At 48.1% G+C, this 26,061-nt stretch overlaps 1 protein-coding gene and 1 long non-coding RNA gene across 8 annotated transcripts in view; both read left to right on the top strand.

The window, feature by feature from the left end:
- The window catches only part of KCTD1 (potassium channel tetramerization domain containing 1), a 98,462-nt gene that overhangs the window by 28,872 nt on the left and 43,529 nt on the right, over nucleotides 1–26,061 (top strand). The window contains exon 1 of one of the 6 annotated variants that reach the window (XM_080582836.1): nucleotides 2,585–2,959. The exons of 2 other annotated variants lie outside the window; for them this stretch is intronic. Coding sequence is in view for 1 of the 4 variants with exons in the window: in XM_080582831.1 (XP_080438957.1) it covers nucleotides 3,219–5,120 (1,902 nt within the window). In the remaining 3 variants the exon portion in view is untranslated. Of the gene's footprint in view, nucleotides 1–2,584; nucleotides 2,960–3,148; nucleotides 5,121–5,286; nucleotides 5,311–7,402; nucleotides 7,509–26,061 lie in introns of those variants that run through there. 3 more of the 6 variants (XM_080582831.1, XM_080582835.1, XM_080582837.1) reach the window with 3 other exon arrangements.
- LOC308190975 lies at nucleotides 7,515–21,973 on the top strand. Of its 2 annotated transcripts, none has more exons than XR_013947599.1 (3): nucleotides 7,515–9,627; nucleotides 10,116–10,222; nucleotides 10,984–21,973. It is a non-coding gene; the product is annotated as an uncharacterized lncRNA (long non-coding RNA). The 2 variants fall into 2 exon arrangements; XR_013947600.1 differs by having other exon boundaries at nucleotides 7,515–9,763.

Here is a 26,061-nt window from a genome sequence, read left to right as displayed (position 1 = left end):
CAATGGTTTAATTGTCAAAGACCGCGGCTCTAGTAAGCTCTGTGCCTGCCAGGAGCCAGACCAGGGGCCAGAGAGAAAAGGAGCTTGAAAAAGACGTGAGGAAAGGCCTGAAACTCTTTGGTAGCACGGTTACAAGCATTACCTTTATTGTAAACCGACTGATTCAGAGAGTAGGGTGGGGTTTTTTTGGTTTTGTTTTTTAACCTGGAATGCTAATTCTGTTGCATATAAACTGATCTCCAGGTATACGAAAGGAAGGAAAATCAGGTCTAGAGTTTCAACCCTAGTGGGGCAGGTGCATTATTAGTGTTCTGCGGGTCATTGCATCTTCTTCGCTGACAGCAGTAATAAAACTCATTCTCATGGTGTGGACAGAGCTCACATTAGACTCAAACCTCGAGTCAGAGGGGAGAAGGCTCTCTCTGCCTACGTGGAGCACTCCGCAGGATAAAACTTTGATTAGTGACGTGGAGGGTGGAGTAGATTTAAGTTTAATGTCATTATGCCAACCTCAATTAGACAACCTTGTGCAACTCTGGCAGTTGTGGAATGCAGTTCGATTACCTGGCGTAGCTCGAGAGCTGGAACAATAGGATTTAGACTTCTGGAATACAACTGACTAGGCTAATTTTTATCTTTAGGAACCGAGAGAGATAGACATCTTCACCTGTATATGCGAGTAAAATGCATCTATATACATATGCATACACACATATACATACACATATAGGTTATACAGGTATATAGGTTATATGGGTGTCTTCCCAATTATGGTCACCTGCAGCACCCTAAACACCTCGTTTGCTACTCTCTGATTTCCCCCTGGCTGCTGAGGTGCTTCCAACTGATGTGTGTAATATGGATGTTCCATATATATTTTTCCCCTCCAACCTCACTGCAAGTTCTTTATGTCCTTTATACTTACTATTAGTATACTTGGCTCCATATTCATCTCCAAGTCTGTCAACATAGTTCACCTCCTGTAATCAGGAAATGGTGATTAAATGAACATCCAAGTACAGAAGCTGTCAACCTGGTGTTCATCTTTTTCTAAAGTTTAAAAAAAAAAAAAAAGTTCAATTACCTTTTGTGCTCATGTGGCTCTGAAAACCAAGGAAAGGGAAAAGGAAAGAGAAAAGGAAAGGGGAAAGAGGAAAGGGAAAAGGAAAAGGAAAGGGAAAGGGAAAGGGAAAGGGAAAGGGAAAGGGAAAGGGAAAGGGAAAGGGAAAGGGAAAGGGAAAGGGAAAGGGAAAGGGAAAGGGAAAGGGAAAGGGAAAGGGAAAGGCATCACCTCTTCTATGATCCTTACACAGAATCAAATTCGAAGGTCATTGCCAGTCATGTCATTTTTAGCATTTAGTGGAACAATAAAGGAAACTGAAGATCTTCATAGAAAGCATGCAGGCTGCAAGCCCTGCAGTTCTCTGTCTCCTGGGATGGGCTGTTATAGCTCCTTACAGGAGCTCGTTTGGGACATTTAGGTTTTAATGGTCTTTCTGCTTGATGGCTGTCAGTTTCAGCATCTGGTCCACCTCATCGGAAGGTCTTAGAGATTTTGACTGAGCGTTGGGTTGCAAATAGCATATGACGGGGGGGGGGGTGGTGGTGGTGGTGGAATATTTATGTCCTCTTTATGTGCATAGGGAAAAAAAATCTAGAATATATATAAAACATCGACATAATCCACTCTCAAACTACAGAGCAAGTACAACTTCTTCAGTGCATGCAACAGCCCTGACCTCCGTGTAATTACTCCGGGCTTACATCAATATAACAGTGCCGGCTTTCTCTGCAATTATTTTCTGGGAGTGGCAGGCTCTCTTCCTGGAGCGCTTATTTGTTTCGAATTGGCCTCGTTTGCTCGACAATTCGCGCATTCTTTCTGCCTGCCCGTTTGCGCCGACTTGCGAGGGCAGCCGCTGCCCGGGACGCCCCGTCGGGGACGGGGACGGGGACGGTGCTGAGCCCCCCCCCGGCCCACGGTAACCCCGCGGCTGGTGCCCGGCGCTGAGCGATCGCCTGCGGATGAGTAAACCCCAACTGTGGTAACTCGGGCCGGCAGCTCTGCAATTAAGACTTTAATTTCAGGTGTAGCCCGGTGGTGGTAATGAATATTTATTTCAACGGAGCAAAGAGGAGAAAACCTGCCGGTCGGGGAAGGGGGGGAGGCTCTGGAAAAGCTCGGGTTAAGCAGCTGCGGAGCTGCTGGGGTCCCGTGCGGGGTCCCAGCCCGGCCACGTCCCCCTCTGCGGGGAAGGGGAAAGGGTAAGGCGAAGGCAGCTCCCCGACGGCTCTCCCGGGGATGCTCGGAGCCGGCGGAGGGCAGAGCCGGGCTCCCCGGGGACTCTGCCGAAGTCCTCATTTCCTCGCATCGCACCTTCCCGGGGGTCCCGCAAGCCCTGCGGGGCGGCGTGCGGTGTTTTAGGGTATTTTTTCTTTCTTCTTGGTATTATTTATTAAAGTTACGAGGACGAGGTGTTTGGTTTTTTTTGGTATCATTGATGAAAGCTGAAAGGACGAGGTGTTCAGAGGCTCGCCGACCTCTGCCTGCATCCTGGCTGCGGATTTCTTTTTAGCTGCTGGGGATGTCAAAAAAAATAATAAAAATAAAAAGGGGAAGGAAGAGCGGAAAAAAGAGACCTCGGGGCGACATCTCCGGGCAGGCGAAGTCCCGATAACGATTTTAATCTTCCTACTCTTCTATTCACAACCGCCCGCCCCCGGACATCCCCGGGCCGGCCGCCTCGACGTGCGTTTGCCTCCCCGCGCGGCGGAACAGCGGCTTTTCGGGGCGGGGGGCCCGGCGACGGAGCGCGGCACATCTGCGAGCCATCCAAAGCGGGGAGGAGCCGTCGGGGCGAGGCGCAGCGGGACGGGCGAGGGGGGAGCCCCGGCCCGGCGGCTTCCCCCCTCGCCCGTCCCCTTCGCTCGACGGGACGGCCCCGAGGTGAGCGGCGCGGTGAGTACCTGCGGGACACCCCCCCCCCCCCCCCCCCCCCGGCACCTCGCAGCCCCGTTTCGCGTCCCGTCCCGTCCCGTCCCGTCCCGTCCCGTCCCGCCCCGCCCGCTCCCCGCCGCCGCCGCTGGGAGCGCGCTCCCTTTAAGAGCCCGGCTTTGCCTCCCGGTAGCTGAAGGTCATTAAAACACAAAAGCGCTCCGGCGCTGCGGTCCAATATAGCGCATGCGCCCTGCCCGAGGACTGGCAGGGAGACGGCAATATGGCGAGAATGCCTGGCAGCGGCGGCGGCGGAGACTGGAGCGGCGGCGGCGGCGGAGGGGGCGGCGGCGGCGGCGGGGACAAGGCGGGGGAGCGGCCGCCGGGCCGTGTCCGAGGCGCCCCCCGGCCGCCCCGCTACTGCAGCGCCGGCGAGGAGGAGGAGGGCGAGGAGGAGGATGAGATCCGGGAGGTGCAGATAACGGGGGACGAGGAGGAGGAGGAGGAGGACGGAGCCGATGGGGGGCTGCTGCTGGACGAGGAGGAGGAGGAGGAGGAGGAGGAGGAAGAGGAGATGGGTCTGGAGTGGGACGGCGAGGAGGAGCCGGAGCCGCTGCCCCCCGCTCCGGGCCGTACCGCGGGCGGCTGCGGCGGCGGCGGCGGCGGCGGCGTCGGGGCGGCCCCGGGGGGAGCCGCGGCCGCTGCCCCGGGGGGCGTCGGGGGCGGCGGCGGCGGCGCTGGGGGGGCGCCGTCGGAGGACGCGGAGCTGGAGGCGGCCCTGCTGCTGCAGCGTCCCGAGCGGGCGCGGCTGAGCGAGAACACGCGGCTGGCCACCCGCTACGCCGTGCGCATCTTCCGCGAGTACCTGAGCGAGAAGGCGCAGAGCCCCGACTTCGAGACCATGGACAAAGGGGCGCTGTGCAGGGTGCTGCGCTCCTTCTACGCCGAGGCGCGCTCCAAGAGCGGGCAGCTCTACTCCAAGTCTTCCCTCATCAGCATCCGCAGCTCCCTCAACCGCTACCTCAACGAGCCGCCCTACTGCCGCACCCTCGACCTCACCAAGGACCCCGAGCTGCGCGCCGCCAACCTGACGCTGGCCGCCGTCATCCGCAAGCTGGAGGAGCAGGGCGCCGGGCCGGTGGTGCAGAAGCAGGCCATCACCCGCGCCGACCTCCGCAAGCTCTACACCTGCAGCGTCTTCAGCACGCAGAGCCCCTTCGGGCTCCTCAACAAGGTCTGGTTCGAGACCTGCATGTACTTCTGCACGCGGGGCCGGGAGAACCAGCGGGAGCTGGAGGAGGACTCCTTCGGGCTGGCCGTGGACGAGGACGGCCGCAAGTTCGTCTACTTCAAGGCGTTGGGGCCCTACCACAAGTCGCGCTCGTCCTCCTGGAGCAAGAAGCGGGCGGAGAGCAGCGACGAGGAGAACCTGCCCCGCATGTACGAGACCGGCACCGAGTTCTGCCCCTACGCCAGCTTCGTCAAGTACCTCTCCAAGCGCAACCCCCTCTGCAAGGCCTTCTTCCAGCGCCCGCGGGACCACTGCAGCGAGGGCGACATCACCTGGTACGAGAACAAGGCCATCGGCAAGAACCTCCTGGGCACCCGCATGCAGATGCTCTCCAAGGCGGCCAAGCTCTCCAAGACCTACACCAACCACTGCATCGGCGCCGTCTCCATCGCCACCCTCAACAGCATCGCTGGCATCGGCACCAAGCTGGGGGGGCCGCCGCCACCGCACCACCACCACCACCCCCCTCCCCACCACCACCACCACCACCACCACCTCCTCCACCACCCCGCCGGTGGGGGCTGCTACACCCCCGCTGCCCTCAACGGCGGGCCGCGGCCCCGGCCCCCCGCCGCCAACCCCTACGTGCTGCCCAAAGACGGCGACGCCGCGCCGGTGAAGGCGGAAGCGGCCGCGGTGGCCCCGGCCAAGCGGGCCCTCTACGAGGCGGTGTTCCCGGCGGGGGCTGCGGCCGGCGGCGATGCTTGCGGGCCCTCGGCCTCCCCCAAAAGACTCTGCCGCCGCCCCGCCGAGCCCCTGGACGCCGCCGCACCCGCCGTGGTGGTGGTCTCAGTGAAACACGACCCCCTGCCTCACCTCCTCCCCGAAGCCAATGGGCACAGAAGCACCACCTCACCCACAGTAGTTTCACCTGCTCTTGTTTCCCCCACACAGGTAACCGGAAAAAGGAGAGGAGGAGGAAAAAATAGAGATATATACAACCCCCAAGCTGGCCACCCTGGCCCACGTAGCCTGTGCTCCCCCCTCGCTTGCCCATCTCCCCCGGGGCCGGTGGCAGCGTTTGGGCAGCCAGAGCCCCCCGCGAGCCGGCCAAACCCCGCTCATCCCACAGGGAGGTGCCCAGGTACCATCCTGCTCCCCCTCGGCGGTGGCACCAGTCCTGCGGCTCCCCCTCTCCCTCCTTTTGGCTTTCTTTTCCTCTTTCCTTGTTGTTCTTTTTTTTGTTTTTTTTTTTTTTTTCCCCCCCTCCACCCCTCCTTTTTGCGGAAGATATGAGTTACGAAAGTCGGGCCAAAGTAGTAGATAAGGGCGTCAGATATCATTAGTGTGTGTGGTGTTCTTGATGTGCTAATGAACTATTTGAATAACCTCAAATGCAGGAAACAGCCAGGAGAATACTCAATTACACACTAGTAATGAGGGTGTAATTTTAAACTTCAGAAGTTAACAAGAGGGTTAATATGGCAATTGCATTCATCTTGTATTTGTTTATTTAAAATAGCTCTGTTTCCTGGCAGTGATCCTCTTTTTTTTTCTTTTTTTTTTTCTTTTTTTTTTATAAGGCAAATTGGCTTTAGTTGCATTAGTTGCCATAGTGGCGAAATATACAGCAGCAGCGCAATTAGGCGGGTTAGGTGCAGCGAGACCCAGTTTGTCGGAGGCGCTTCGCGTGGCTGAGGCGGGCCGGGCGGAGCGGAGAGGTGCCCCCGGCCCCGTGCTGCGAGTCCCCTCCGCCACACGTGCTGCCCGGCCCAGTTGTTGTTTTTTTTTTTTTTTGACGGCTGGAGCTAAATTACCTCGCCGCGTTTCAATTAGGGACTCGCTACGCTTTTGTAGTTGGCTCCGAGTTTGGAAGTCCTTCCAGCTCCGACTATAAAACTTCTGCAGCTACGCCGCGCCCCATAAAACCCCGTGTGCCGGGCAGTAACTTTAATGCTCGCTGCCCCGCGCGGTCACCAACCCCCCCGCGACGTGCTGGTGTGGAGCAGTAACAGGGATTTCGGTGGCGGGGGCCCCGTGCTGTGGGGTGGGGTGAACGCAGGTATCCGACATGCCTGAGCTGCTTCCGAAGTGGCAATACCAGTTCTGGACAGAGTGACCCTTTCAGGGAGCTTGCCGGCTAATCAGCCAGCCCCGGGCTAACCGGGGAGGGGGAGCGGGAGGGCGGCTTTCTGGGAACGCCTGCGCAAGCTTTTATGTTCTGTACGGTACCTGCGACCTCTCCTTTCTAGTGTGTTGTGGGTTTGGGGTTTCTTGACCACTTCAGCGGAGCGCCGCGGTTTGATCTCCTGCTGGTGTCTCCGAGTGGCTCGGAGGCTCGGTTGCGTGCAGATAGTGCTTTTGTTCTAGCTCCTTCTTTCAGGTATTACACCAGGTGTATTTCAGGTGTATTTTCGTGACCTTGAGGGTCATTTGGGAACTTCAGGCGTGGCTTGGCTCCTCGGAAGGTCGTGCGCATGAGGATGGGGCAGAGGGACCCGTGGTGACGGAGAGGGCATCGCGCGGTACCCGTGCCCGTAACCTGCACGGCGAGGTGTCCCAGCCTGTCACACAAATCCCACAACTCTCCCATAAAGCTCACACGAGGAGAAACCCAGCTGTTGGACTGCTCGTTGTGTGGCTGCGCGGTCGGCGCTGCGATTCTCATTAGCGGCTGGCTATCGGGGGAAAGGGAGAAACGGCTCGAATAGACGGGAGCGTACGCGGCCATGTGCTGCCTTCTTAGCTGCAGCAAGGAGGAAAATGAGCAATCAGCAAGGGTACTAGACAGTGTGGGTTTTCTCAGTAATTATATGGAAATGTTCATCTCCATTCACAATCTAATGAGCTAAACAAGCTGCCCAGCCACTTTTGTAGCTAAATCTTGCCTGCGCTACAAAACTCGGTAATTTGAGCCTTTAGGAGAAGGGAGCTTTTTTTTTCTTCCTCATCGCTGGTTCTTGTCGTGTCAGTTTTTAACTTACGCACTTCTTCTTGGGATGCGATGAAAAAGCATTGTCTGGGGAATGGGTTTCCTTGGGAGATTGTTAATGCTAAACTTTTTCTCCCTAGCTACCTTTTGTAATAGTTACGCTAATCGAGGGCCAGGGCATTTCCTGGGGAAATTAATGACTGGCTGGGGTTAATGGCCCAAGGCACTGCCTCAGGCCATCAACTCCCCCAGCTGGTCATTAATCCCCAGGAAATGCCCTGGCCCTCAATCGTTATTGCTTAATTATAAACAAAGACTTTCCAGGCCTTTTCACTGAATACATCTCATCAGGCAATGTGACGCTAAATTCTGCTGTTGACAAATATCACCGATTTCTTGAAAACACCAAGGTCAGAAGCTTGTGTTTTATTGGTCTTGTCTGCAATTATTCGTCCAGGGGACAGATTCTGCTGCCCCGTGGGCAGGTGAAACACCCCGTCGAATAAATATCAGTGCAATGAGGGGGCTTCTTAGCGTGTTTATGCTGTTTGTGTGTACGTATGTTTTCTTATAGCATTAATACCTTAAGCAAGGTATGGAAAAGGTTAAATGGAGGCACTAAACTGAAGGTATTGAATTTGCACTGGCTGCAAACTTTAGGAATCTGAGCAAGGATATTAATTTTACTCTCTCCTGTCGTGGCTGCTTCCTTCTTTTGTTTTAGCCCCAAGATGTGTTTGTAGCTCTTGGTTTGCAGGAGCCTCCTCCAGAGCCGGGGAAAGGTACATCAAATGCTCAACTTGATCCAACGATTGCTTTTGGTTGCAGCCGTGAGAGCAGCATTATACAGTGTATTTTAAGCATCCTGTGCCATCATGGCACAACTTTCTTTTCAGTCCTTATTTGCTCTGAAGTGTAGCAATTTTCCTGCCACTGACAGCAGTGCTTCAGCTCAAGCTGATGACAGAGGGATGTAATTTGTCTGTTGTTCATCTCTCTTGTTACTGAAAGATGAACAATAGCTAAATTTTAAGCCTTTGATGCTACAGTCGGGTGGTAGCTGTTGAGATTTATAGGTCTGGTACGTGCTGAACTTCCTGCAGTAGAAATTCCCCAAAATAGGTCTAAGGAAATACATTGGCTTATGCTATGGGTGAGGGGAGTCACGGGTGGCTTCAAAATGTTTCTGTTATATTGATTCTCTGACTCGGTTGGGTTTTTCTGGGCTACTTCTGAAGAGTTTCATTGGCTCTTAAGATACCTACCAAACGTTTGGTCATTTAAGCATGGTTCACGTGCGTTTGTCATGGGTGTTCTGAGGGATACCTGAAGGTTTTTTCTTCCTGGTTTCAACCCAGGGACAGCTTTTTCGTGTGTGTGTTTTCTCTTGATCTGGCACGTGTTTTTTCATTGCCTTATGCTTTCTTTGAAGGGGGCTTACTTTGACCAGATCCAGAAATCTTGTTCTGACTGCAGGTTTTGCAAAACAAGGCAAAACAGTAGTACATGATGAATATAAGTAGAGAGCAGGCACAAACTGCAACAAATCAACGTAATTAATAAGTTAGTCTAGCTCTCTTTAATCTTTTTCTTTTGGAAGTGGATAAGAATCTTTCTGCTTAATGTTTGCTATGAGAACATCCCAAATTTCCATAAAAAGGCCACAAAAAAGGCTCCTGCTCTGTACAAGTTTTCTTGGTACTCTGTCCAGGATCATCACTAGGAGCTTTCCAAGTGTGCAGAATAGGAGGACTCATCAGAAAGCTCCAGGGACACTTTGGGAGGCAGCGTTAGGATGCTGGGCTTTATTTCTATACAGATAATAGATGGGGCAATATCCCTATCTTAACGGCTTAAAGCACAGCAGCTATTAAGACTGATGACTTCTAAATACCTTGTTAGTTCTCGTGGGAGTATATCTGTTTACTTAGTTTCCAAGGTTAGTTGTGGCTGTGCTACTGCCTAGTGAGTGCCATCCTCTTTGATTAATGGATTACCAGAGTTTGCAAGAAAACCTAGGGTTTGCTACGTGTCTTTTTAAAAGGAGCACCGACGTTAAAATCTTTAAGCGTGAGGGTTAAAAGAACAATAAAAACTGTACCTACTTTACAGGCTGTTTCGTGGTTGGTTTTTGGTTGTTTTTTTTATTGTTTGTTTGTTTTTCTTAATGGGAAATCCTTTCTTTTTCCGTTAGTTACAGATGTGGAAAGTGATCAACTGCAGGAGGTACCTGTTATACCTGCTGGTCATTAAAGTTGCTCTTGATGCAGGGGAGGCAGGGGTATCAAACCCCTAAACTGGTGTTCTTATCCGTCTCCATAGCAAAATCTTGGCTCGTGCCCCAGTCGGTCAGTCAGTGCTGTAACTCTCAGTTCTTCTAAAAAAATCATTGAACAGGGCTGTTTATTTTATCTTATTTTTTGAAGATGGTAAGACAACCCAAACTGTGTTCCTTATAACCAACAGGAGGTTTGTGGGAATATGAATGTGCCCCAAGACAAGCTCAAGAGAAACAGAATAGAGATTGGGGTCAGTGATCTCCTTTAGGCTCTGGGGGTTGTGCTCGCACTGAAATGAATGAAGGGAGCTGGTCTTTCTTTCCTGGAATGGAAGCGGTCTGTTTGGGTCGGCTGCTGGGGAGGAGATTGCTTGAAGGTGACTCGGGGTGAGTTTCTGTGAAGATGTGAGAATGGTGTTTTGTTACACGCAGGTGGAATTTAGATTCTGGAGTACAAAGTCTAACACATCTGCTATATTGTCTTTGCAGGTGGTCTTAGATGCAATGGGGTGTTATATTGGAGAAAATACGTTATGTAACAATTTCAAGTGATGATTTCATCCAGTAACACATCAATTCTTAAAATACTTTTACTTTTTGGAAATTAGAGTTCTTTAAGTTATTTGCACCGTGTGAACTAGTCAGAAACTTGCCTAGTGCAGCCTTCAGTGACACTGATAAGAATGCAAGAGGTGATCCGTTTTGTATAAACCAAATGAAGATGACCCTTTTCATACAGTTAGGGGGAAAACAGCATCGACGGAGTGCTGCTGTATTTTGACACTTCTGTAATTGTATAGAATCTGAAATGACTAAGTCGCTACTCTTCCTCTGCGAACATCAAAGGTAAGCTGCACAAACTTAAAGGCAGTGGAGGTGGTTTTCTTTTTTTAACAAAAAAGTCTTCTGTGATTATCCTGTAAAAGATTTGCCATTGCCCAATGCTCTCCTGCTAGAGAGCAAGAGATCAGAAACTGCTCGGTCTAATTGGTGAGTCTGTATGACAGTGAGCTGCCTTATTTCATGTGTGGTGTAGAAATAAATGAGTGCTTAAACCCTTTGAAACACACCACTACTGCACAAGCCATAGGCTGTAATTAAATTGAATGTGGGGTTGTATTGTCTTGTGCCCTTGGCTATAAACTTGATAACAGACCATGGTACACCCACTATTGTGTTAGAAGCTGGAACCTAATTAGCTATGTTGTAGATTTTCAGTCACTTTCGAAGCCCTTCTGTTCATCCTTTTCCCAGTGTCCTTTTTCCCTTATTATTTTGCTTTTCTGTTTCTGAAGCAATAAAAGCACCCTGCTTTTCGGGAGGAAATCATTAAGGGCATGTAGCCAAATATGTACGTGCAAGATAATTTTTTATCGCATTTCTGGATTCAAGGGACAAGTGTTAGTAACTGCATTTTATCTGATGTAGAAGAGATTTATTAATGTTGTGATAGTAAAAATATATAATCATGTTTTCGGGGAATGCTTTGTAAGTCTCTCAGGCGTTCGAGGGGGGAGGAAGGAAGGGATTGCAACTTCTCACAATACCTTGATCTGAAAGTAATGTCGGAAGACATGAGATTGAATTCTGTTCTTGTTGTTTTTCAGGATTATCCACACAGAAAAATGGCTCTTCCAGGCTTTTAGAAATTCACGCGCTTTTGCACTCAGCCAATTTTAGTTAGTTGATCTGAAAACCTTCAAACTTGCTAGGGACTTAATCCCTAATGAGGACAAGTGCCTTTGATCTCTTCTTAGTGCCATTTTTAGTTTGGGAAATAATCATAGTTGCAGCGCACAGATGCAGTATGTACATTTCCAGTAAATTCTCAGTTAATTGATATGCCTACTGGTTGTGTCTGTCTGTACACTGTGGCTGGCACGGATCATTGCAGTTGGACGTGGGGGCCCTGGCGGTGCCAGACCCACGCGTTCCGCAGTCCTCTCGTGGCTTTTTGTTGGGAGCCAGGGGAGTGTGGAAGGACAAAGCCCAGGGATGCTCAGGAATGTGCGGGGATGTTCAGGGGTGCACAGGGTGAGGGCAAAATAAACCTATGAGAGGCGAGGCATAAAGATGAATTCTGGCTTTCCTTCTGTTTCCTTATCCCAGAGAGCTTGCGGAGGCACTGGGGCAGTTTCTGGTCTAGCATTCGCGTGCTCTGTTTCACTCCCTCCTCCTCAAGCACCCAAACCCAGCATCCGGCGATGCTGTCATTTGTTTTAGTCTGTGGGTTGTTTTTTTGTTGTTATTTGTTTTGTTTTTTTGATATGGGGAGTGGGAGGAAGAGGAGGCTATGAAGTTGTGACTCTTGTGCTTGGTAGCTCTAATGAAGGGGCTGCGGCTCACGGACTTCCCCGTAAATTGGCACCTGCGTATGCTGTTACTACTTCTGCGTCTGCCTGTCAGAAATGCAATGCGTAAATGAGTGACTTCTTTAAAACACCACTGTATTTTAAGCTTCTCTTTTTGTGTGTGTGTCCATTTACGTGTGCTTAAAATTAGGGATTGCTGGAAAAATTTCAAGAGTGATTTCTCAACCCTTTAGCTGAACCCTGAGCTTTTAGTAACTGCAATTACATAAATAATGTGTATGTTGGTATGTATGTGTGTATATTTATATACATGTGTATATATATGCTGCTTTCACTGCTGTTGATTTTTCTCTGTATGTTTCTAATAGGCTTCAAAAGTGGCAGGGAGGAGGTGTTCAGAAGCAAGACAGCATGCTCCATCTGATGTTACTAAGGTCGGATAGAGTAGTCTTGAGCAGTTACTATGATTTTGGGTTACTGGCCATGAAGCCCATGCCGGTCTTGCTGGCATGAGCTGTTGTTTCACGGGTGAGGTGCCTGCAGCGCACCTGAAGGAATGGCCCACTGCACCCAAACTATTGCATGCAATCAGTGGCTCATTACCAAGCGTCCTCTGGCTTGAGGCTCATCTGGAAATGAAGCAGCAGAAGCATGCAAGGGGAATGGCGTACGTGGGTTTGGCACAAAAAAGGAGGGGAAATCCGCTGGTGTCGCCCTCCCCACCTGGATTTTGCTTGGGCTGGGCTGAGGCTCCCTCCGTGCGCCTGCGGGCTGGGAGCGGGGAAGGTGAGGTGGGTTCAGGAGTTACCTCCCTTCTCGACACAGCCTTCCCTTGTACCAAAGTCATGCCACCCCCAAGCGTGTGAGTTGCCCTAAGTGCTGTAATTAACCCACGTGGCTCTGATGCCAAACTGGGAGGACCTAATTTTGATGGTTAGGTTGGCTAGCTGGAAAGTGTAGAAGGGAACACAGATGTCGTAACAGACAAACCTACAGGCTGTAGCGTGGATGATGCGTGAATGTCAGATGAAGAGGGAACCTGCCTGAATTAGTTGCATTTTTGAGGGCTATCCTATGTTTCTAATAATTTTATTACTAACGGCATTCGCAGTGTATATTTGTGTGCTGTTCCTTTTGTCTTCATCTTGGATATCACAGGTTGCTGGAGAACTGTTGCAGACCATGCTTGCTTGGATTGAGAGATGAGGCTTTCTGTAGGCTTTTATCGAGTTCATGAGTTCCCATCTTTGGTTTAGAAAATGTGTTGCTCTTTTCCTGTCATCGTAGCACCGGTTTCTAGAAGCTCTTCCAAGACCCGGTTAAGACCAGGTTCACGTTTCTACTCGACTTTTTCAAATGCATTTGGGGGGGAAAAAGGTAGTAAGATGCTCTAAGTGTGTGGGTTTTGGCAAATAACTGGCTGAGAAAGAATTGTGTAGCCTCTTACTATCATTTACGCCTTCTTTTTCTATTGCCTTTTAATTCAGTAATGCTGAAGTAACTATTTTGCTGATTATATCTCTGAAAATAGAGTTTCTCTGAAAAAGCACACTCTCTAAAAATACACGGTAGTCGGTGGCTGGCAAACACGATCGCAAGGACTGCAGGGAGCGGAGGAGCGGCTGCTCTCACGGCGGAGGGGGTCACGCACAGCCCTGTAGCACTCCCTTCTGCACCACCGGCCCATGTCGGTAGGAATGAGGTTTCTCTCCAGCACAAACGCTTCACAAGTTTATATTCTTTAGCAGGAATTGCAGTGCAAATCCCTCCTTGCTCAGCCTTTGACTCCGGCTCTTTTGCCTAAGTGCTGTTTGAAAATAAAATAGGCAGAATGGGACTGACGTGGGTTTAGGTGTCAGGCTTAAAAAAAAAAAGAAAAAACACTGCTGGAAAATCCGTTTTTGAAGCTGTTGCCAATCCAGAGCAGCATGTGTAACATAGTTAAGGTTTGACTTTTAAGAAACAGAGACAACTTTAATGTCTTTTCAGAACGCAGTGTAAGTTTTGCTTTCCTTTAGAAGCATTTGAAACACTTCTATAACAGCATAATTTCTGTATTTTTTTTTAATCTCTAGAATACCTTGCAGATTACCTTAAAATAAAATAAATTAAGCGTTATTTTTGAAATGCACCTCCATTTGTCAGCTGCTTTGAAATTAAACGTTCCCAGTCTTTTTGGTGTTGCTTAAGGAGGAACTGCGTACAAGTGTTTCCATTAAAAGTACTTCTGGACCTAAACTGCTCCATTTGTTTTTAGGTGTTGGAAAGTATCAAAAGTGGGGAATGCCAAAACAAACAAACAAACAAAAAAAAAAGCCAGGTTCATTTTAACCAGCAAATACAAATTTGTTGAAATGGGTATCAAGTTTAAAATGTGGTGATGCGAATAATACTAGATGTAGCATGAATGAATGTGCTAGCGTATTGCGTTGGTGTGTGGAAGTAGCACAAAGCTATAATGTAAAAGGTGAAAGTATCCACATAGCAGAAAGAAGGATAACCGAATGCTTTTTTCTAAGTTTACTATGGTAATTCATTAGACAAGGATTCCTCATGCCCATGCTAAAGTGGAATTTTAACCAGTTTTCCTGAGTATGCTGAACTACCAGGCTGCTAACAGGTGCCTTCAGGATCACTAATGTAAGAGTGGGCTAGGTTTGCAGCGCAGGATAATGGTACGGCAGTAACTGCTGAAGTCATGTAAAGTGTACAGAGAGGCTTTTAGAAGCTTCTGTGGCTTATTTCAGTAGTTGAGAGATACTAAAGCATCAGGTGAAATCTGTAATATGTCCAGGTAAAGGTACAGTAAATACATGTGTCTGTTGTAGATTTCACAAGGCCTGTGTCCATGTTTTAGCTAAAACAGAAACAAACCAAACAAAAAGCACTTCAGTGCTGCTGTTTGAGCAGTGACCGCGGAGCCCTGCCTTGGGGACATCGGGCGCTGGTGGCGAGGCAGCCCGCGGCCCCCTGGGTTTTCCTCCAGAACTGTAAACAAGTACTGTAAGGAAAAACTAAAGCGTTGCCATTTCCCCTCACAAACACTCTTTGTAAAAGCCGAAAAGCTCCAAAGCAAGTGTGCAGTCTGAAATTATTTTATTCTCTTTTAATGGCAGTGGTCTGAAATAGCTGTTTTACCTGAATGTGAGAAAAGAGCGGAGATGAGCCCTCTGACCTATCTGGAAGCCAGCAAGCAGGGCTAAATAATTGTGCCAGCTGGGTTTTGGAGCTAGGTTGTAGGAATTTTGTGGTAAGGAAAGGAGCTGGAAAAACACTGACAAAGGAAATGAAGAGGGGAGGGAAAGCAGGGTGAGAAAACATTACCCATTGCTTCATCACAGCACGTCAGGTAGGAGCTAGATTGATTTCTGTAGGGCCAGTGCACTGCTGGGTTAGTTTGGTGGGTTAAAGGGTGGGAAATAATGCTCCTGTTTGAAGTGGAGCTAGAATTAGAAAACTAGAAAATTTGCCCTTCTTAATACTAAATAACACATGTAAAAAGGCACTGAAACACAATTTGATCAGGGAAAAGATAGAGCTGAGAAGTGGCAGAGAAGAACTGTGTGTTTTCTCTAGAGCAGAAATGCTAGAGCAAAATGTGAAAGAGTAGTAGTGGCGGTGTGTTTTTTTGCGGGGAGGTCTTGGTTTTCTTCAACTTCCAAGTCAGTTAAAAGAAACTGAGTGTGGTGTAAATTAAATACATCGTATGCTCAAATTTGGAAATTGAAATCTAAAAGGTTTTATTTCCTTAACCTTAAAAAGGAGACATTTCAACCCGTGGTTGCCTATAGAGTTTTGTTTCAGAGTAAGTGTTGGTTCTTGGGTATGTATCCCAGAAGAGATCCACTGTCAGCACTGCGGTAAAATGGCATATGAGCATTGTGTTTGTTGTTATTCCTAATGGACAATAAACTAGTTTCCTCAAGCTACTTGAAATACTCCTTGTAAACTAAAGTGTCCAGATCAATTTCTCATTCACATCTTATTAAAACTCAGTGAGGAGGTTGGGAAAACATGGTTTTGATCAAAGTGCTGCGTGAGCTGGTGATCTACTCCATTAATCTTTAAGCCACTTCATAAAATTGCTCGAGAGAACCCACTGGGTTCCTGCTTCCAAAGAAAGCTTCATCCCACCTGGGTGCCACACGGGCTCTCGTAGCCCCTCAATGCGATGGGAGCTTTACCGGCACTGGGGTCTGGGTTTCCCTGTATCTATCTGGCTCATGGTTTCCTAGTGAAATATTAGCTTTGTTAAATTTCTACTACGAAGAGCTGTCTGCATCTAAAATTACTTGTGTACGCTGGTCTATGCTGTGTGTTAATGCCTGTGTTTTCATTGCGTAGTCAGTTCATGCTATATATAACAACTTTAAGTGCTTCGGTGGTGTGCTTAGTCAAAATGCGTTGTTTTTTCCCCCTAAAGAAACAAATGCAGGGGCATAGCTCTGAGACGCCGGGAATTTCTTGTTGGATCTGGGGGTAGATGGCTGGTTGCTAGCTTTCAGCACGTAATTCTTCAGAAGTAGTTAAGCTGCTCTCGTACTGTAGTCCATTTTTCATAAACCCATTTTAAACTTTTATACGGCGTCTTTTCAGATCTCTCTTTTACCAAGCTTCTGCCTGTGCATCTTAATGAGGAGAAGACCTCAGATCAGTGTTTAAATCATCTGGTTCCCTACTTTATGTATGTAGCTGAATCAAGATATATAATCATGCGCTCTATTATAAACTTATTCCAGGAGAGGTGTTCATCTGATCAGCAGTGCTTTTGGCTGGCAACGGCAGGCAGATGCTTTGAGTGCTGTTGCAAATCAGTAGCATTGTTTCGGAGACGCCGTCGGATATGCTATTTTTGTCGTGCCGTGAGAATAAAAGCTCTGTGTTTTGCTGTGGGGGAAATGAAGCACACGAGAAGCGGCCGACACAACATAAAGCCTCCCGGAGCGAGAAGTGTCCCTGCGTGCTGGCGGGACCGCCCCGTAAGAGTGAACTTACGTTCTTCAAGGCGTGCTTCAAGGCAGAGATGAGGGTGCTGGCGATGGTGTACCAGCTGATTCAAGGCTGAAGGGAGGAGATGGGCTCTGGGTTGAGAGAGCTGATAAGAGATGTTATCAGGAAGCACCGGCGATTTTAGCCCAAAGCGGGGTGTGGAAGGAAGTCTTCATCCGAAGTAACGGGAAGCTGTTGGTTCTTAAGGCAGGTTTTTTTGTGATTTAGGGGAAAGGTAGTGGTCGCAGTCGGGACCCTAGTGGATGAGTGTGGTCACTGCATCTTCCACCTCTTCCCCAGGCGGGGGGTGGAAGAGCTGCCTTCATCCCCAGAGGTGAGCTGCTGCTGGACAAAGCACACTGGTGGCAGTGGTGCGTTGGCTGTTGGGACAGGCTGCTGGGCTGGGAACATGATGGTATTGAAAAGCAGCAGACTCCTGTACCAATTTAAGTGGAAAAACAAGACTAATGGCCAAATTTGTCGTCTTCATGTTTTTGACTTGTGAAAAATAGCCGTTTGCTTCTCCATCTTCCTGGCTTTACCATCTCCTTAATACAACTGCTCTGACTTTTACTGATGGCTTCTTGCGTCTAATCAGTTCTTAATGAAGCAGAGGGGTGTATTTTACTTTGTCCTGCATGGGCTTCTTTTTGTCACTCATTGTTTTCCCTCCGCTCCGTTTCCACCCCAGGCAAAAATTATTTCCAGCTGAGAAGGGCTGGATGTGTGTTGTTGCACAGCAAAACGGTAAATGGCCCTACAGATTTGCTTGCAAGCAGCAGAACATATTTTCCCTCTGTTTCTCACCTCACATGCGTGCAAGGAAGGGTCATCTGGGGCCAGACCCGAGGGCTGGCTGTCCTGGTGCCCCATCCCCAGACCGGTGGCCAAGAGCAACCTCTGTAGAGGAGGATTGGAAACGGGTAAGGAGACGATGCTTGTGATGGGCTCGGATGCTTCTCATGTGGGTGCTATAAAAAGGCTTGCCAGTTCCCCTCTGAGGTGTAAGTGGCATGGCAGGAGGAGACTAATTATTAAAGATCAGATGTTAACACGATGGTGTTGGGTCTGTGGGGTGAGCGGACCCCTTCGCATTTTCTTCTCGAGCTGTTTTGATGGGAATGTTGATTACAGACAAGGTAAACTTGTTCGTACTTTATTCATTAATGACAAACTATAAGCTGCCCTGCCTCCCCTCCCCACAGGCAAGGCACTTGAAGAAAAGCCAGGCAATTAAAATACTTAAGACAGTAATTACAGTCAAATATACAACAAAAATAAAACCATTGCACAGGATTTTTTTTATGCTTGGTTTTGTTCTCTTCGTTTATTAAACCACAACTCTTGCCTCACGGTTGAACAGGAATGTCTCAATTGGTGGCACCAAGGCGTGCGACAGGCTTGCCTCGGTTCACTTGGGTGTTTAATAGCCTCCTTGAATAGGAGCTCTTACTGGTGAGGCCTTCACGGCTCTGAAATCTGCTTTTTAGATGAGTCTTATTAGGTATATAAAGCTGGCACATCCCTGACTTTTAGCGCTGATCGGTAGGAGCATGAAACCAATAGTCTCGTGAAACTTTTATTTTTTCACTTTTCTGATCCTCGCTGTATGTGGAAGAGTATGGGGAAGACTGAATTAGTTGGCTTCAAACATTTTAATTTACCGTGTGCGTTTTAAAATTCAGAAATAAGCATCCACAAACTTGAGTTGTTGTGAATCTGTCTAATGAGTTAGCGTAGTGCAGCGTGAGCCTGCGTGTGTGCCAGCTGAACATATTTTAAGTGGAGTTCTTAGTGACTTGAGTATTCCAGATAAAGTGCACTTTAAAAAGAGAGAAACGTAGCGGTAATGAGATCCAGCTGGTGTACATAAACCTTTCACATTACATTACATAATTAAGTTGGTAAGTAATGTATGGGGAAAAGTTCTTGTTGCTTATTCTTTTGTACTGGAGTTTTACAAGGCTATATAAATACTGTAAGTATTTAATGGGGGAAAAGCAGGATTAAAAGCAAACAGCAGAAGATGGATGGTATAAAAATGTCATAAAACAAATGTGCAGTATTACCCTCGTGATATTTAATATTAAATGACTGAAACTTGACAGTGTTCTCCATGTTGGAAGCGATCTCTTAAGATCATTTTCTAATTGATCGGTTTGATTACCATGATTGGTTTAAAGGTAAATTGTTTTCTGCTGAACAATAGCAGAACACGCATCCCCCCGAGGGATGTTTTGGCCAGGCTTTCTGATTCAGTGAAATCTACGCCGCTGTGGTATTCAAAGCAGGGCACAGGCTCATAGGCTCCTCACCATAACTTAACAACCTGTTCTCTTTTTAACAAACTGTAATTAAAGAAACATAAACTACATCTTCATTTATTTCGGCTGTAGAGCATGGGAGAGGAATGTGGGAAGGAATTCTTCGTACCGCTGTGAATTTAGTTGCCTACCTTGCAGTTGTTTCATAAACATCCGAGAAAGCTTCTGAAAAATACCGAATGTGGAATGTGCCAAAAATGGTTAAAATGCTAGACTCCGTCCTCTGGCAGACAAGCCCTGGCAAATCTTCGCTTGATGTTGCTGCCCTCGGCTGCCCTCCTTCTTTGCTGAAGCTTTTCGCTCCTTTGCGGAGTCAGCAAAAGGTACGGCCGTGTGTCTGGGCTTCAGCAGCTGTGCTGAGCCTTGGTTGATGGCTTTTGGGGGCTGCCGTTGTCACCAGCACCATGCTGCCTGGTCGGTGACCCGGCGGGCAGGTGGCCCCTGCTTTGCCAGCGCCCCTGGGGAGAGGGATGCTCGCCTCCAAGGAGCACTCCCACAGAGCCCAGCTGTTTGCAGAGTGATGGTGAGTTGGAGCCCTCAGCTCTCCTCATTCAAAAAGGGTGGTCAGGCAGGTATCGTACCTTATTTAAAGCTTAGGCTGTTGCTCTTGTGAAGAGTGTAAATTAGGATAATTGCCCTTTTTTTAAAAATAATGAGATTTATTTGAGATGTCTCAATACCTGTTAACCAGTTAAGATGACAACTTAATTTCCAGCTGCTGTTACCGGTGCTGGCCCCAAGCTGCTCGGGCTGGGTGCTGTGGTATAAGGCGATGTTGCCTTCCCCAGAAGAAAAAGGGAGTTTTGAACTATACGTAAACTTTCGCTTACTTGCGTGAGAGTTATTCAATGAGAGGTGAAAGGAGCACTCAGGACATAAGCGAATACAAATATCTTTTGGTTTTGTGGGTTTGTAAGTTCCCATAAATCAGTCGGCAAGTTCCCAGTCCTTGTGACAACCACATGTCCCATGCTCCGACATCGCAGCCGCCACAAAACCCTGGTGAAGCGTGCAATCAGCCCGTAATGAGAGCAGCAAGTCAGATGAGTGGCATTTAAAAAACAGGGTGCTGTCCTGCACATTTCTGGCTTGTTTTTTTGTTTTTTTTTTTTGCAGGCTGCCAGTGTACCGGTGGACTTTTAAAATCTCCCTCTCTTCTGTGCTGTCCGTGTTGCCCCTTGCTGCTTGATAAAGCAACAAAAATCCACAGTGGGACTTTCTGCAGGAAAAAAAATGGGCTGAAATCCTTTAGGGGCTTGTTCGTAAGGATTTGAAGTGACGTGGTATTTTGTGCTGCTTGCTTTTAAGGAGCGCTTGTGTTAATGAGCATTTGCTGTGAAATACAGAAAAGAAATCGGCTAAAAGTGAGGAGGGGCACGCTGAGGCTGGTCTCGTGGCTTCTGGACCTGCCAGGCGGTGGGAGCAGCAGCCAGAGGTGCTGGTCGGGATGTCCGCGAGCATCCAGCACCTCGTGGGCTCATGCTGCATGAAATGGCCTTGCTGGGGGCTCGCCCCGATGGGGCTCCCTGCCCAAAGACCTGGGCTGACCCCGCTTGGCTGGAAAGCAGGGGGATCGCGGCGCGGTGCGAACAAGGGCCGCTTTGTTCTGGATCCTGGATGCACTCTGATTAAACCCCATAGTCATGAGGATGGATTTGGTGGTGCGCTCTCGCTCTCTTTGCATTGCACAACAGCACAAACACCCAGCAAGCTAGCTGATCTGACCCGTGTTCCCTAAGGGTTGTGAAATTCTGGCTGTGTATAAATTTGCTGGCTGAATTTGGAGCATGATTTATGAAGGGGACCTTGCCTCTTGTAGAAAGCATGACTTCCCTTCCTGCAGGACCACAGGGCAAATGTTCTCAGTCTGCAAACTTCTTCAGTCTGCTATCCGTAACGTGGTTTTGGTTCATCTTCCCTGCTGCATGTTTGCTTACTGAAGCTGTTTAACTGAAATGCAAAATAAATTTATTTTCTTTAGCGTTTGGGTCTAGTGCTGGCTCACAAGAAATGCAGAGCAATGAATGCGTGTTTTGCACTGTTTAGGAGCTTTCTAAAATACTCCAAAGTCTGCTGTGTTTTTTTGGTTTTGTTTTTTTGCTCTGTTTCCTCAATCTGCCGTTATAAGTGCACTTTCTCTTGCTAATCTGCTGCCTGAAATACTCTTTGTTCAGGAAGGCAAGTCTATTTCTGTTGTAATCAGGGCTAAGAATTCAGCTGCAGGGTCACTCTGTGGCACTGCAGAGTTCACTGACCACGTTTTGCTGCTGGCAGTCCTAGCTTTGGCCCCTTTACACAGATCAATGCCAGGCTAACCCCATTTATTGCTACTACTGAATCAGAACTCTGCTGCTCCTATTTAATTTAGCTCAAAATAGACGTAATGCAAACAAGCGTTAGCATGGCAAAAGAGCTAGGAGAAGGAAGGGGGGAGAAAAAAGGCATTCGGTGGTTTGGGTTTGTTGGTTTTTGTTTGTTTAGTTTGTTTTTTTTTTTTAATTCAAAATACCAAATGGTGCCAGGCTTCAGATGGGAGGAATTAGCTTGCGCTGCATCGTTAGGCCCTTTATAAAAAACAATAGTCATCGTTGATTGTAATCTGCACGTGAGTATTAGAGTTTATCTGGCTGTCTTCGGTTTCCTTTTTGTGTTTAAAAGCCTTTTCTGGTGTCACTGCTACTACTTCAGCTTAGCCATGCGTTCAGCCTTCTTCTGGGTGTTGAGTCCCGGTGATGCATCTCTGGTGTGCTTCACTTTGGCCCCACCAGGCGAGCCTCCATCCTTACTGCTGGGTACCGACCACCAGCTGCCACTGCTTCAGCCTCCTAGAAATCTCCAGACTTGCTTGTGGTCAAGTGAAATCTCTGTTGGCAGGAGCGTTGTTCTCGGTGGAGCTGCCCGGTGCTGAGCCCTTCGCAAGGTCCGTCACGGTGAGATGGGTCACAAGGTTTGGTTAAGACAAGTGTGTGGCAGGTAAGACTGCTCTGGCTGTCGGGCCTCTTGACTGCAGTGCAGTGTTTTTCTGTACCTGTGGCACGCATCGGTACGAGAAAATGTCAGGATCGTCAGGACGTTGCTTGGAGTTGAGATGACAGGACCTTTACGGTGTGGTTGGCATCCCGCCACAGTTTCCAGCTAGGACTGGATGTATAAATACCACTGCCACACCTCATTCCACACGGCTTCTTAAATATGTGGAGGAAGGCATACCCTCATCGCCTGTTGTCTTCTGGGCTGAAGCTCTGCTCCCTCTGTGAGGCAGCACGGGTGGAAATCCTGAGATTTGGGGTTTCTGCTGGAAAACGAAGCAATCTCTCCACGCATCCCTCCACACTGCCCCCTCTCTCCAAACTAATCCCCTTCGGTTCTGCGTTCAGCAGAAATCAGGTGCCCAGCCCGGGTATGTCCATAATGGGGCCACAGACGACAGCCATGAGACGAATCCATAATTTAGGAATTGTTGATGAAGTTGTTTTCTGCTCCCCTCTGCTAGATGGTCATCGCAGGACTTGTGAAACTTTCCCTGTTTGTTCCAAGTGCTCGTACTCGTGTTTGTCATTTACAATTCATCTGTTCCTGAAGGCAAGCTTTTGTTCCAAAGGGGAGACCAAAGCCTGACAACTTAAATGTTTTTTTTTGTGTTTCACCACCCTTCTCCCCACTCTTGCAGACTAAACGCTGCCTCTGCCAGCCTCCCCTTTTCTCTTTTGGCAGGGCTTTGTTGCCCCAACAGGGGATGCTTTGTCTCCCCTCTCCCACTCCCCGGGCACACTTGGCATCCCGCTGCCTGCTCTCCTCCCCTCCTGCAGGCACTGCAGCCGCCCTGCTTCCCTCCGCTCTGTGCTGGGAGGAGCTGCTGGTGTCCTGCACCGCTTCCCTGGCCTTTTCCCCCAGATTTGCCTGCTTTCAGAGAAAGTCCTCTGCAGGTGCTATCTCCCAGGCCTTGTCTGGAACTGCTCTTTAAAGCCTTGAGATGTGTCACTGTGGGCAACCATCCCCTCTTCAGCCCCTTTAGCTGCCAAGCCTTTCTCTTGTGGTGGTTTCTCCCGCTTTTCAGGTGTCTGGAATGCAGTGCTTTCGTTTAGTTTTTCACATAAAAGCGGTACTTTTGTGAAGGAGAGTTATTTTTTTTCCCTCTGACTCCTGCAGGGGTGAGGAAGTGTGTCCTCCGTCCTGCTGTCCTGGCCACTGAGCGTCGGCAGCCTGCCACGTGCTGCATTGGGTGGGCACCGCTGCCGGGGTCCGGAGCTGTGTTCCTGTGTGTGCCTAGGGAGAAAGCCCCTTGTGGTCTGTCCTCTGTAAAGAAGGGACAAGGTCTTACAATCATTGCTTGCTTTTGTTTGTTTTGGTGTGTGGTTCATTTCTTCTTTTTGTGTGTGTGTGGTTTTGTGTGTTGTGTTTCTTGTTTTTTTTGTTTGTTTTGGGTAGAGGTAAGATTTTGTTCTTTCACTTTGTGTAGAAAACAGTTCCTTAACCTATTTTTTTTCCTTGGAAATCAAACTGATTTTGCTCTAGTAAGTGATTACATTTTAGTAACATCCCAAATTACTATGTCTTCTAAGATCTTCTAGAGATCTTCTATCATATACTCAAACTGCTGTCTTAGACATTTTTAGATCAGATCTTGTGGTCTCGATCCTTCCCTAAAATTGTTTCTTTTCTATTGCAGAAGTCAGGTGTAGTTTGAAGGTGTCAGTTTTGGACCTGAGCTGTTTATAGAGGATGCGTCCCCTTGTTGGCATGCTCTTACTGGCTACTACCAGCGGTTGCTACCACTCAAGGTAGTGGATTTGTTTTCTGCAGCTTTAGTTAAGTGAAGTCTTCCCCCAAGACCAATGCAAGATTTCTTCAAGTATTGTTTTGAAGGAGAATAATTTCACATCAAGCCTACTGCCTCATCAGTGGTTAAATTAGCCTAACCTCTTGGCAATGCCCAACTTCTCCGAGAACCCAGTTGCAGAACAGCCTACCAAAGAGAAATTTCATACCTGAGTGGTTACCACACGGTGGTTGAACCAGCTCTGGCAAGTGGCAGTGAATGTCCTTAGGTTGTCTAATGTAGCTTCTGCATGTTTTAAAGATGAAGTAACTGTGTGTGCTATAAGTTTGGCTTTAATTTTCCTGGTGAAGCTGCCCGTTGCCCTTTTTCTTTCGAGCTGTCCCAGAATCATCTTGTTAGGTCGTTCTTCTGTGTTGTTGGCTTCTGCCTTAGCGCAGCTATCTTTAGCATGAGTTTGTTAACATGTCTTTATTTCTTGCTTGTCAATTTTACTGGAACATTCACTGAACGTTGGAGGTGATAAAAGCCAGTAGCTAGAGAAAGTAAGATAGGCATTTCTTGTCGATTAACCAATGTTGTCTTTTATGCTTCTTTAGACACTTTCAGTTCCTTTGGTTCAAGCACTGGCAATTCACGTGTTAGTAATAACCAGAGAAGCACAAAACCAGGCTCAGAAACAGGACATGCAATCCAAGCTAATGTAGCTAAAGATACCAAGATTTTGACTGGTATTCTGAGGATGTGTATGTGATCTGTTGTGGCGAGGGATCAAGATAAAGCCTTTTAATATGAAATAAAGAATTTACTGAACTAGTTAGCAGCTGTCTAAAACTAGTTAGCCAGTTGCTGCTTCATGAAGTTGGCAGTGGTGATGATGGCTTCTGTTAGCATATAGCACATGGTTATATAGATTCATGGTTAATCTACCCTCGTGGGCAAAAAAAATGCTAAAATTAGCTGCCAAATGAATGTTTTTATCATATGAGCTACAATGACTACTTGGAGAAATCCCTACAGGTCTGAAAACAATAATAGTCAAAACTGTATTTCTTAGCTTTGGAGCCGAAAGTATCTTTTACACATAATGGAATCAAATGAACCAAATCTAAAGTATGCTTTGTTCCTATGCCATACGGTCGCTGTCTTGCCAAGCATGCTTCTTGCCTTCCAAAGCAGGATCCTGCGTTCTCCTCTCCTCAAATCCTGCCCTTCATGCTACCCAAAAAAGTCGCTGCTTGTTCCTGATAGTTGTGTGCACAGTTCCTTTTCTCCCTTCATCCTTAAGTGTTTTCCCAGCATTTAAGAAAACCTCAGAAAAAGAGAAAGGGGTAAAAAGAACTCAAAACCTTCATGGATTACTGCATGAAGGAGCTTTTTTGAATTTAATTCAAGACTTCAGCCCCTTGCCACCAGCTGCGTACCTACTCCTCTGAAGGCTTCCACATCCAAAGAGCATCACGTTTCTGGTATGGGGCAGGGGTAGGAAAGTATCTGGGTGGCTGAGGGTTTTCAGCTCTGCTCCCGTATGTGGCATGGCACGTGAACAGCACACTTGGAGAGCTCTTGGGACCCCTCGACTGTCCTGTGCCACCTCGTGTGCGTGTCTTCAGCAAAAGCCTATTTCCTCTCCCAGCACCTGTTGTTGTGCCGCCTGTCCCGAGGTATTAAGTAACCTACGTGTGTTTTGAAATAGTGTAATGATAAATAATGTGATTTCTCTCGTGATAGTGCTTGGACTTTTTCATTCTCCTGCGTGTTATGAAATATGTAGGCTGATAATTTCAATGAGAGTTACAAGAGGAGAGAGAATCTTCCAGCCAGCCCTGGAAATGCACGGGATCATTTCAGAGCCGAGCAAGCTCTCCTTATTGCAGTCTGCGTTCACCAAGACTCCCAAAAACCCTGTTGCTTCAGTAAGTTCAGTCTTTACCATTTCCTTGCACTGTCTTCTCGGTGGTCTCTGTCCATCTGGCAGGTTTTCAGCAGATTGTAGGTTTTGAGTGATGGCATCGTTGCATTGATAGCGTTGGGAGGGGAAGTAGGCGGGAGGGAGGAGGAGAGCACTGTGACAGCAGAGGGCTCCTGAAAGCCGGTCCTTTTTGCCTATAGTGTTGCGTTGCATCAATTCTGGAGTGAGGGATGTATAATTTAGGATAGCAATTTTCCACTGTATTTCTAATTCTGCACCAGCTTGAACTGTAACTGTCAAACGCAGTTTTGTTTACATCTTCGCTGTAAATTAGATAATTACAAAGGTATGGTTTTAAAGCCCTTTTGTGC

The sequence above is a fragment of the Anser brachyrhynchus genome (genome assembly GCF_964034855.1).
Source record: "Anser brachyrhynchus genome assembly, chromosome: 2".
Classification (NCBI taxonomy): domain Eukaryota; kingdom Metazoa; phylum Chordata; class Aves; order Anseriformes; family Anatidae; genus Anser; species Anser brachyrhynchus.
This window is presented reverse-complemented; position numbering and strand designations above follow the sequence as displayed.